The sequence below is a fragment of the Dama dama genome, chromosome 31 (genome assembly GCF_033118175.1).
Source record: "Dama dama isolate Ldn47 chromosome 31, ASM3311817v1, whole genome shotgun sequence".
NCBI lineage: Eukaryota > Metazoa > Chordata > Mammalia > Artiodactyla > Cervidae > Dama > Dama dama.
In genome coordinates, this window is record NC_083711.1 from 56742017 (window position 1) to 56755006 (window position 12990).

General features: G+C 41.9%; 1 protein-coding gene across 1 annotated transcript; it reads right to left on the reverse strand.

Annotated features, from left to right (window-relative positions):
- Positions 1-896: 896 nt before the first annotated feature.
- DPPA2 (developmental pluripotency associated 2) lies at positions 897-12747 on the reverse strand. Its single transcript, XM_061134190.1, has 7 exons — positions 12724-12747; positions 9908-10052; positions 8352-8512; positions 7982-8035; positions 7309-7564; positions 3979-4174; positions 897-1005 (listed from the first exon to the last, which is right to left on the reverse strand). The coding sequence occupies exons 1-7, from the start codon at positions 12745-12747 to the stop codon at positions 897-899; spliced, it is 945 nt and encodes a 314-aa protein (XP_060990173.1).
- Between the last annotated feature and the right edge of the window lie 243 nt (positions 12748-12990).

Genomic DNA, 12990 nt, shown 5'->3' on the forward strand with positions numbered 1-12990 from the left:
TTGGTATTTACCCAAATGAGTTGAAAACTGTGTGTTCACACAAAAACCTGCACACAAATGTATATAGCAGCTTTATTCATAATTGCCAAAACTTAGAAGTAACCAAGGTGGCCTTCAAGATATGAATGGATATATCATGGTATATCCAGACAATGGAGTATTCAGCATTAAGTCAAAAACTGCTAAAAAAATGTATTAACTAAAACAAAACCAAATTACATTCTATCAACACATAGCTAGTAATAGTCACTTTCAGGCAAACCTTAAGTACAGAATACAGACATTCCCATCGTACTTAAGGCATCAGGCCACGCTGAGGACGGTGAGAACAGAGAATAGCAGTCATCCGGATGTGAATCACTTTAACTGCGAGCTCTCCACCATTTATCCTTTTCCCCCTGATTACTAGTAAGGAGATTGAATCAGTAATCAAAATCTTCTCATCAAGCAAAAGTCCAAGACCAGATGACTTCAGTGGTGGATTCTAATTTTTTAAAAACTGAGGTAAAATCATATAAAATATTACGTTACAGAGGTACAGGGCTTCCCAGACGGCACAGTGGTGAAGAATCCTCCTGCCAATGCAGGAGATGCAGGTTTGATCCCTGGGTCAGGAAGTTTCCCTTGGAGAAGGAAATGGCAAGTCCTCCACCAGCATTCTCACCTGGAAAATTCCATGGACAGCAAAGCCTGGCAGACTGAAGTCCGTGAGGTCCCGAAGAATCGAGCACAACTGAAGGACTGAGCTATTGAGCACACACATGCACACACCCACCACAGATATGTGACACAGTAATTCGCTATTTGACACTACAAAAATCTAGTTACCATGATTACCGTAAAATTACCCCTTCACCCGCTTCCCCACCTCCCATTCCTTGCCCTCTGGTAATCACTTAGTCTGTCTTAAGACATGGCCCGTTTGAAAGCAATGATGTTGATGAATCCAAACCAGCTTTCTTCCTCCTCCCCATTGCGATTAACCTTTTCATAATCTTCTTATTCCTATAAAGCAAATCAGAAAAGAATTTTGAAAAAATGTTTAGAATAAGATAGATTATCCCATACCAAATCCTTGAAAATGATCGATAAGGAATACACTTCTGGAGTCTGAGTAGTTTGCCCTACCACCTAAAAGATTTTAAAATTAAAAAGATTTTTAAAAAGTAACAAGATTTTATGTGGCAAACAAAAGAAAGATTGTCCGCTTAATATCAGGGCTCCTATTCTGTACACTACAATTGGTGCTGCCACCTCTGTCTTTATACCCTCCCTTTCCTCCTCTCAGCTTCTCTCCAAATGCCCTCTCTGTTCACAAAGCTCTTGGTATGCCCTTTAAAAACAAAAAAGAAAAAGGAAGGAAGGAGGGAAAGACACAAGCAAGCTCCCTTGGTATTATTGACTCACCTATCTCCTCTTGCTCAGTTCAAGTAGTAGAGGTCATCAGTATGACCTGTCCTAGTTCTTCACGTGCTCTCCTCTAACTATCACCTGACCCTCTCAACCTGCTCTCAAAAAGACCACCAGTAGCATCCCAAATTGACATTCGCAACAGCACTGCATTGCTATCTTACTGCCAACCATTTCCTTCTGAAACTCTCCACCCTTGGCTTTCTCACTTATCTCCCAACCTGTAGCTGCACTTTTTCAGTCTTCATTGCTCACTTGTCATCAATAAGCTGATTCTCTTTAAGATTCTTCTGCTGCTGCTGCTGCTAAGTCGCTTCAGTCGTGTCCGACTCTGTGTGACCCCATAGACGGCAGCGTACCAGGCTCCGCCGTCCCTGGGATTCTCCAGGCAAGAACACTGGAGTGGGTTGCCATTTCCTTCTCCAATGCATGAAAGTGAAAAGTGAAAGTGAAGTTGCTCAGTCGAGTCCGACTCTTAGTGACCCCATGGACTGCAGCCCACCAGGCTCCTCCGTCCTTGGGATTTTCCAGGCAAGAGTACTGGAGTGGGATGCCATTGCCTTCGAGATTATTCTGCAGTCCCTTCTAATTCCCAAAGATGTTTCTCTCTAACCCATACTTTCTGAACACTGGACACATGTCAAGCATGTACCACATGTAATTTTTGGCCATCGAATTGAACTTCTATTAATGGACTTCCCTGGTGGCTCAGAGGAACTTCTGTTAATACCTAACCTCTAATAAGATGGCATCTGTTTCTCTACACTCCTGCAACTCTTACATTTCTCCTTAAATTCTTTATCTAGGTCATAAATTACATCTTCCCAGAGTTATTACAATAATCTCTTACCTTCCAATCTAGTCTCTGTTGCAAGATTTCAGTCTACCATCCAAAAAAAAAAAAAATACTATAATTTCCCTTCACACCAATCTTGAATCACCTCCAGCCAATCCTATCACCGTAAGCTGGATTTTGTACTTATGGATGACCATTGGGAATTATGTGTCTATACAAAACCTAAGGCACTGCTTGTGTGTATTCCTAATGTGTATTTTCTTGGATGGAGGGTATGTCACTATCATCATTTTCTCAAAGAAGTCTTATGTCCCAAAAGTGACTGGGAGACTATGACTTGCAGGATAATATAAGAGACCTTTAATATAGATATAAAACCAGTAGTCTGCTCCTTCCCTTTGTAGACTTACTCATCAATAAGCTTCAATTTATTGACCTATTTGCAGTCCATAAGTAGGTCATATTCTTCCACTTTCAGGTATTGGTATGGGCTGTTTTCACTACCAAAATGCCCAAATTGTTAATTTCTAACTGGTGAGCTCTTCCTCAGTACATGTAATCCCTTCTAAAATTTCCCTAAGTCACTCCAATATAAGTACTACCCATATATTTTCATAGCATCTCTTAGTCATTTTCATCCCGGCATGCTAAATGGGTTTTGTCATTAATTTTTGTATCCCCAGCTAAGTTATCTGACATATGGTAAGAACTCTAATTTTTTCTTTCTTAAAACAGATCTCTCAGACTTCCATGGTGGTAGAGTGGATAAGAATCCAACTGCCAATGCAGGGGACGAGGTTTCAATCCCTGGTCTAGGAAGATTCCACATATCGAGATGCAGCTAAGCCCATGCACCACAACTACTGAAGCCTGTGCCTAGAGCCTATGTCCATAAGAGAAGCCACCACAACAAGAAGGCCATGCACTGCAATGAAGGGTAGCCCCTGCTCAATGCAACTAGAGAAAGCCAATATGCAGCAAAGAAGACCCAGCACAACCAAAAATCAATAACAACAAAAGGAACAGATCTCTCTAAAATTGAGACAGTTAAGGTCCAACTTGTCAGATGCTTTATTAAGGTTGCTAAGAAGAAGCTGTATTTATCTGAGTTCTATTCTACCACTAAATTATTTTTGCTTCCTATTTCCCTGAAAGTGAAAGTCACTCAGTCGTGTACAACTCTTTGTGACCCCACGGACTGCACAGTCCATGGAATTCTCCAGGCCAGAATACTGGAGTCAGTAGCCTATCCCTTCTCTAGCAGATCTTCCCAACCCAGGAATCAAACCAGAGTCTCCTGCATTGCAGGTGAATTCTATATGGCTTTCTGGATATATGGCATATGGATTCTGATCTGTATGACAAATTAATGAAACAGCATGCTTCCCCTCTGCCTTTTCCCACCAAATTATTCAGAAACCCATCTAGCCGTCTAGCCATACTTAAAAATATACTTACTTTGGGACTCTGTGGGAGAAGGCCAGGATGCTATGTTCTGAGAGAACAGCATTGAAACAAGTATACTATCAAGGGTGAAACAGATCACCAGCCCAGGTTGGATGCATGAGACAAGTGCCCAGGGTTGGTGCACTAGGAAGACCCAGAGGGATCGGATGGGGAGGGAGGCAGGAGGGGGGATCAGGATGGGGAACACATGTAAATCCATGGCTGATTCATGTCAATGTATGGCAAAGTCCACTACAATATTGTAATTAGCCTCCAACTAATAAAAATAAATAAAAAAGAAAAATATATATATACTTAAGGGGTACCTCTTAGCACATTCAGGGCATAACAGGTTATCTTCCAGGTCTGGGGGTGCGAAAATGCAGGCAGGTAGCATGAAGAGAGAGGTCATCCTCCTGGGGGTGTCGGGCACCCAGGCCTGACCTGCTTGGAACTGCAGGCGAACCCAACCCTCTGTGTCTGCCAAGAGCGGTCTGCCATGGACCACACACCACCGGACACCTAGACAGGGAAAAACAAGCAAATGTAAATGGCTAAGATCGGATAACAGCACCCCATTTCAACCCCTCAGTGAGTCTCTCTTAATTTCACTCTTATGTCCTGTTGATGAATCAACTGAATAATCATAAAGAATGTAGACCAAAGACACCATAATCTGATTCACAAACTGCACAGCACACAGGGTACCAGCAATCGACTTTCAGGAGAACTTGCTTTGTGTCTAGGATTTTGCTAAGCGATTCACACATATTAATATATTTATCCTTAAGACATTATTAGTATTTGCTTTAATTTACAGGTGAGGTAAATGAAGCTTACAGTGTGAAAAGAACATAATTTTCCCAGAACCAAAACAAGGATATAGGTATTCTAGACGCACGGTCCATTTGCCTAACCACTTCATCGTACTACCTCAACCATAGAAAACAGGCAGAAAGATCTTTGTTTAAAAGTCGGAGGAACAATCTAATTGGGGAGATGGGATATTTGAGAGACAACAGAAGAAATCCCATCTACTGGGAGTAGATATCCAGTGTCTGAAATTTAGAGAAAGGATCAATCAATGTAGGCTTAAGTAGCTATAAAAGCTCCCCACACTGTAAAAGAGTAGAGATTACCATGCTCTTGAATAGTAGAACTAATATTGTTTAAATGGCTATACCACCCAAAGCAATCTACAGACTTAATGTGATCCCTATCAAATTACCCATGAGATTTTTCACAAAACTAGAACAAGTAACCCTAAAATTGATATGGAACCATAAGAGCCTGAATTACCAAACAATCCTGAGGGAAAAGAGCAAAGTAGAAGCATAACCTTCTCAGACTTCAGAAAACACTACAAGGTACATTAATGAAAACAGCATGGTGTTGACACAAAAACAGACATCTGAGCCAATGGAATGGAAAAGAGAGCCAAGAAGTGAACCCACACACTTGGCTCAACTAATCTTTGACAAAGGAGGCAAGAGTGTATAATGAAGAAAAGACAGTCTCTTCAGGAAATGGTGTTGGGAAAGTTACAGCTGCATGTAAATCAATCAAGTTAGAATACATCCTTATGCCACATACAAAAATGAATTCAAAATGGCTTAAAGACTTCAATGTAAGACATGACACCATAAAGGTAGAAATTTCTATATAATCCAGCAATCCATCTCCTGGGCATATATTCAGACAAAACTATAATTCAAAAATATACATGCACCCCAGTATTCATAACAGCACTATTTACAATAGCCAAAACATGGGGGAAAAAAATCTAAATGTCCATCAACGAATGGATAAAGAAGATGGAATGGAATGGAATGGAATATTGTGCTCACTCACTCAGTCATGTCCAACTCTGCAACCCCATGAACTGTAGCCCACCAGGCAAGAATTTCCCAGGCAAGAATACCGGAACAGGTTGCCATTTCCTTCGGGGGATCTTTGCGACCCAGGGATCAAACCCAAGTCTTCTGCATTGGCAGGTGGATTCTTTACCACTGCACCATCTGGGAAGCCCCAGTGGAATATTACTCAGCCATAAAAAAGAATGAAACAATGCCATTTGCAGCAACGTGGATGGGCCTGGAGATTATCATACTAAGTGAGTCAGAAAGAGAAAGACAAACACCATATGATACCACTTACATGTGGAATCTAAAATATGGACACAAATGAACTTATCTACAAAGTGGAACAGACTCAGATGCAGAGAATGAAGACTTGTGGTTGCCAAGGGGGAGGGGTGTGGGAGGGATGGATGGGAAGTTTGAGATTAGCAGGTGCAAGCTATTATGTATAGAATGGATAAACAATAAGGTCCTGCTGTATAGTACAAGGAACTATATTCAATATCCTTTGATGTCATAATGGAAAAGAATATGCAGAAGCATGTATGAGTATATGTAACTGGATCACTTGCTATACATTATAAATTAACACAATTTTGTAAATCAACTATGACTTCAACAAAATAAATTTTAAAGAAATAAATTTAAAAAGAGTAAAGATGCTATGGCACAATATACATGGTGGCTAGGCACTCGCCTGTATCCCAGTAGGTGCTTGATAACTGCATGAAGCACCTTGATAAACTGGATGAAGAGGAGCTGAAAGGGTAAGTCTGGGTGCCACTTGCTCATATGGCACATTAATGAAAATTAGAAAGAGGTGTTCTCGTCGGGGAAGCAGATCTCCGAGACAGCTTTGTGGCTGGATACTGCTTTTGAACACTAGTAAAAGGCGCTCGTTTCTCCTCACAGAAGGAAGTACAGCCTGGGGGTGGGGGGCAGCCAGCAGACCAGTTTTAGCTCCCAATCTGTTCTCTTTTTCCATCTGGGTCTCTGTGTGGCGAACAATGCCACACAAGTCAGTCCTGAATAACAGGCTTCAGACGCCTCTGGAAATGGGGTGGAGGGAGAAAAAGAATTCAAGCCACAGAAGACAGTGACTGTGTACTGACCTGAGGGAGGTTGTCCTGGAAATGAAAACAGAAGGAGGAGCAGGAACTGAAGAAAGATGAAGCCCAGTTATGCTCACTCAAGATTTCTCAAGAGGACAGGGGCCCCACATATTCAATTACTTGTTGCCTACTTTTAATAAGCCAAGTTGTATCTCATAAGCCTCACAGTCATTCTATGAAGTTGGAGTTGATATCTTCAGTTTTATGAATCAGGATATTAGGGTTTACACTGAGAAACCTTGGGTTTCTCTGAGAGAAAGGGGAAGATCTCTGGCCATGGCTGGCCTCGTTATCAGATTATGCTTTCTTCCCACCTTCTGTTTGGTGGTGAGAAAATATCCCCAACTCAGTCCCCCGACTCAGAGCCATTCAGGCAAAATTTGACTATCAATCAAAAGCTAAGCCCTCTGTGAAGCTAACATTGCATCTGCAGATATTTTAACTCTCACTTTAACTACCATTAGTATTGGACTAAAAAAGTGTGTCTTCTGGGACTTCCCTGGAGGTCCAGTGGTTAAGACTTCACACTTTCAATGCAGGGGGCATAGGTTCAATCCCCCGGTGGCGGGAACTAAGATCCCACATGCCATGTAGTGAAACCAAAAAATAAAATAAAGCAATTTTTTTTTTAAAAAGACTGCCTTCTTTCTCTGGCGTGGTAACCACTCTTTAAGGTTGATCTTACCTGAGGCTTGTGGCAGAAAGGATTCAGAGGTACGAAGAGCACGTGAATTCACAGCCTTCGGTTGAACAGCCCTTGCAGCAATTCTTGACCACGCTGCCAGCATGGCCGCCTGAGCTGAAGTTACCACCTCAACCACGCTAGTCTGTTCCTCACCCTTCCTCATCTTCCTTTTCTGTACACTTCCTCTCTTGGTCACCACGTTGTGTTTCCTTGAACACGAGTGCATTCGGGCCTCCCGTGATGATTTAGGAATATACTGCAAACGAAATTCACAATAAGTATGCAGTGAAGTGCCCCTGCCCTAAGCATGTTTGTGCCGATTTTATCATTCTTCATGCATTGGCCTTCATGCATGACCTGTGTATGTCAGTGTAGAAATGGTTTAGGAATGTCAGTTCCCTCAGACTACTGATTCTCAGCTGGGAGACATTTTGTTTGCTAAACTGTGTGTAGGAGGAGGGAGGCCACTGACACGTTGTGGGTAGAATCCAGGGATATTTAGCCTACTAAACATCCTAAAATGCACAGGACAACCCTCAGGAGAAAAAGAAACTAATTGGCCCCAGATGCCAATTGTCTTGAATGAGAAACCTTGCCTTCAAGGTACAAGGTATAGAGATGGTGGAGAAGAGGGGAAATTTACAGCACTTACATCACCACATTCCTCACTCACCTGATCTTTTTCAGGATAAGCATGTTCCTGGAGTCTCCGATAAACTTCTATTTTCTAAGGAAATTAAGAAGGGAAATAAAAATTAAAATTAAAGGCCTTCACTGGTGGCTCAGAGGGTAAAGCGTCTGCCTGCAATGCGGGAGACCTAGGTTTGATCCCCAGGTCAGGAAAATCCCCTGGAGAAGGAAATGGCAACCAACTCCAGTACTTTTGCCTGGAGAATTCCGCAGATGGAGGGGCCTGGTAGCCTACAGCCCATGGGATCACAGAGTCGCATACGACTTAGCAACTTCACTTCTCATAAAAATTAAAAGCTGGCAGCGCTCCCATGCTTGTTCCGAGCACCAGAGAGTCCCACCAGTGCACTCACCTGGCCGTCGGTACTCAGCTTAAGCTGTTGGCACCAGTACCGCAGAGTGTCCCGACTCACATCGTTAATTGGAGGCAATGTGGTCGGCAAGGGGCAAACTGATCTTCTAAAGTTGGAGCTTGGACAATCTTCCTCAAGCTCATTTATTTGAGGAATAGGAACTGAGGAAAGAAGGGGACCAAAATAGCAATACATTAATCTATTTGTAAAATTCTTTCTAATTTTGCGAAGTTCTCACTCCCCACAACTCAATTTGCACATATATGTATCCAGTATTTTGTCCTCGTCTTACAAATAAGGTAATAGATTAAAGAATTCAAGGACTTAACCAAGATCACACCATCATGAAAATGGCAGACCTAGGACTCAAACCCACATTTTGAAATTATAAACTTTTTATACTACATTCAGTAAACTACTTTTTACAGCCATCACCAACCTCCTGAATAGAACATTACATTGGATTGCTCTCCAAAACATCTGGATGTGGGTCCACAAACTATCTGTCCTTATAGAAATCATTAAAACCACACCATCCCACAACAGTCCTCCTTTCTGTCCACCTGCCTCATTTTCCTCAACAGAGAAATGTTACCCTGTCTCACATCGCTTTGCCTAGCTTTAACTTGTCACTATCTGCTCTATCCTGAAGCCCTCGTTATTTGCCCCTGCCAAATAAGATCATTCTAAAAATACTTCTTTGATGCCTCTATACGAAGCCCCAAGAACAGATACGAAGAGTCTACTAGATATTTCATCAGTAATTACTCACCAAGCAAAAGACTAGATGTTTTCAAAGTGATTTAGCCTCCCAAATACCATCTGATCTTATATGTGGAATCTAAAAAGCTGAATTCACGCACAGAGAGTATATTGGTGGTTGCCAGGAACTGGGGGCAAGGGAAATGGGGAGTTTCCCTGGATCAAAGAGTACAAATTTTCAGTTTTAAGATGAGTAAGTTCCAGGGATCTAATGCATATCAAGGTAACTATAGTTAATGCTAAAATGTATTCTGAAAAATTAAGAGAGTAAATCTTAAAATGTTCTCACCATGGTGAAGGGAGTTAACTTGTGAGATGATGAATGTGTTCTTATTTCGTCATCATTTCTTAATTTCTTATTATTGTTCATAATCTTATTTGGTCATCATTTTGCAATAGACACATACATCAATCATCACATTATATACCTTAAAATGATACAATGTTTTCTGTGTCAATTACATATAGCAAAAAAAAACTCAGAAAAAAATGATTTGGTCTTCGTAAGAGGTATGTAAAAAGCGTATTCACCAAAATGAAAAGAAGACTGAGCTTCGTCAGTTGGGAATTTGAGCTCACATCTGGTTGCCACATAAGATGATGCTCTATTCAAAGCACTCCACATAACCATCTTTTTCAAAGTAAGACAGTAAGGGTGCTTAGCAAAGGAGAAGTAATGGAGTTTGAGAAATCTCTTCCCACAGGTTATCAAGGTGAGAATTCAGCTGGGTGTCACATAGCTAGAAGTCAGGGGAACCTACTTTTCCTGGGAGCTAACCCTGTGGTCTTCATACCTTGATCATTTGTATTCGGTGCCTCTTTGACTTCCGAAGTTGAAGAAACACCTGGATCCACTTGATGGTCTTCAATAATTTCCTCATTAACTGGATACAATGTAAGAATCACATTTTCTTCTTCTAATGGCCCCTCAAAGAAATTCTGGAAAAGGAAGTGTCAGTGACTGTTCTCATTTAATGCTGTAAACTAGGATGTGTAACTTCACGGCGCAACTGATGGATAAGAGACTGAGAAGCCAGCAGTCAGATGGGAAGACGGCGATTTCCTGAATTTGACATTGATTCGTAGACCCTTTATTGTGAAGTGTGAAAGTGAAAGTCACTCAGGCATTTCCAACTCCTTTCAACCCCATGGACTATACAGTCCATGGAATTCTCCAGGCCAGAATACCAGAGTAGGTTGCCATTCCCTTCTCCAGGGGATCTTCCCAACCCAGGGACTGAACCTCTCCTGAATTGCAGGTGGATTCTTTACCATCTGAGCCGCCAGAGAAGCCCCTAGTAGACCCTTTATTAGATAAGAAAAACAACGAGGAAATGAGCAAAAGCAGATTTACACCGACTCAATGACATGAGTTTGAGTAAGCTGTTGAGTAAGGAGTTGCTAATGGACAGGAAAGCCTGGCGTCCTGCAGTCCACGGGGTCGCAAAGAGTCGGACACGAATAAGCAACTGAACTGAACTGACCGATAAGAAGAAATTAAAACATAGATTTTGGGTTTGGGGAAACCATTTCCCTCATAGCCTTTCTCTTCATCAGCTAAAACATATTCTCATTTTATCTCCTAAATCTGTGTGGAAAGTGTTTCTGCCTTCTCATCTTCTATTGTGTGATTCAAGTAAGCATCAGCTCTCACTGGCTGGAGCTTCTGCCCCTTTCTACAGACTGCTCTCAAGCTTATTTAAAATACTTCAGTTGTGAGGAAGACTCAAACACAGAGGGATTATATATAAACATCCACTCTGATATTGTTGCCTGGAGAATCCCTGAACAGAGGAGCCTGGTGGGCTAAGGTCGCAAAGAGTCGGACGAGACTGAGTGATTAACACTTTCACACTTTCGCTTTTCATAGCTGATTCACCGTATAGTACAGCAGAATCTAACACATCATTGCCAAGCAACTATACTCCAATTTTTAAAAGTAAATAATAATTTAATTATTAGAATAATAATTTTAAAAAATAAAATATTTCCATTAAAGACGAAATTCCCTCATGCAGCCTGTAAATTCTTGAACCGCGGGGCCCCTGCCTTCCTTTCCAGTTTAAGATCCCTGAGCTTTCTGAGCTTCAGCCACAGCAACCTTGGTTAAGCCCCATGGCCTGAGGGAAGCAAATGTATCTGTCTCACTCTCCACAGCAATCACAGGGTATGCAGTGGACAGTCAGTGTTCTTTTTAACAATTTCATGAATGAAAGGTAAAGTGGATAGGTGGAAAGGAGCTGATATTTATGGGTTTTGTACAGTACGCATGCACTGTGCTAGGAGCTGTCTATAGCTCTCACTTAATCCTATAACATACTTGCAGTAATTTACTGGTTTTCCCATTTTACAAATTAGGCAACTGAAAGAGTTAGTTGCCCAGTCATATCCTCCTCCTTGTGACCCTATAGACTCTGTCCGTGGAAATTCTCCAGGCAAGATCCTCCTTTGGGGGATCTTCCCCGCCCAGAACCGGGATCTCCTGCATTGCAGACAGATTCTTTACCGTCTGAGCCAGCAGAGAAGTAACTGAGGCTCAGAAATTAAATGATCGATGCCACAGAGTCACATATGCTTAAGTTTCTTAACTTTTCCTCTCAATCCAAGGGCAAATAAACTCCATTCCAGCTCAGTTGTGATTCACTCTTCTCTGAGGAGCTAGATGCATCTGCATTTGACACGCCTTTCCCTCTGTTAGTTCAGTTGTCAGGTTGCGTCTGACTCTGTGCGACCCCACGGGCTGCAGCACACCTGGCTTCCCTCCCCCTGTTTAAATCTTTTCAAAGACTTCCCCTTGCGTCTACACTTCAGCTTACAGCTAGGGATTTTGCATTTGTACACCACTTTTTCAGAGTACTCTGGGACATACTTCACTGGTCAGCTTAAAAAAACAAACTGGCATTATTGGGAGAAGTATCATTCCAGTCAAGAGGTAAAAGCTCTATGACTTGCCCATGAATTCTGTTCTTAATATTGGCCCATTCTGTCCTTCAGCCCACACTGTGGTCTCCGTGTGTGTCTGTGTGTCTCAGTTGTGTCCGACTCTATGCAACCGCGTGGACTCTAGCCCACCAGGCTCCTCCATCCATGGGATTCTCCAGGCTAGAACACTGGAGTGGGTGGCCATTCCCTTCTCCAAGTGGTTCCTGTGAATGAAACCTGCTCAATTTATATTCTCATCTAGTTAATGACTACCCAAGCAAAGTCAGGAAACCTGTTTTGTAGCAAGGACATTGGGAGTGGGTTGCTTCTTATCCCTGAAGGAAAGAAACCACTAGTCAATTCACTGTCTGACCTTAGGCATATTACCCTTTTCGCTCTTTCCACTGCAGCTGGCCATTTCTTTACCGTTTTATCTTGCCCAGCTACAACATGTCTTTCTATGAAAAAAGTATCTTACTTAGAACTAGAAAGAGAAATATTTAATTTCTCCCTTTTACTTTCACCCAACCCCATGAAAGAAAATAATTCACTTGCAAAGAGGAGATTCTCAGAGATTTCTCACATCCAGATATTAAGACTTGTGGCAAGAAAGAAATAGAAGTGAGCTCTAGAAAAGCTTTAAAAAGTGAATCTGTGGGAAAATGAATGAAATCAAAACCAAACTTACCTTCCCGTAATTTGAGTATGCCATTTCAAGGAAAGCTCAGAGAAAGGCAGAGTCACGGTGTTCAATCTCTGCAGTTTAATCCTCTTAACCTGAGGGTTTCTCGTCCAGTTTCTCCTTCCTTTTGTAAGTAAATGTCCCCACTTCCTCTTTCCCAGGAGAGCTGTATTCCTCCTCTCCCCCCCTCCCCCTTGTTATCTCTCAGTGTGATAATTTCATCAGATTTATACACACTCTTGTCTATTAGGTGAGAGTTAAGTTACCGGGTAA

What these genes read in the sequence shown, in the direction of transcription:
- DPPA2 (XM_061134190.1), bottom strand. Translation starts at nt 12,747, where the DNA reads ATGGCATACTCAAATTACGGGAAG. An exon ending in ACCGAATACAAATGATCAAG is followed by an intron (nt 8,513 to 9,907) that starts GTATGAAGACCA and finishes TTCTTTCCTCAG; the next exon opens with TTCCTATTCCTCAAATAAAT. An exon ending in CTTATCCTGAAAAAGATCAG is followed by an intron (nt 7,565 to 7,981) that starts GTGAGTGAGGAA and finishes TTTCGTTTGCAG; the next exon opens with TATATTCCTAAATCATCACG.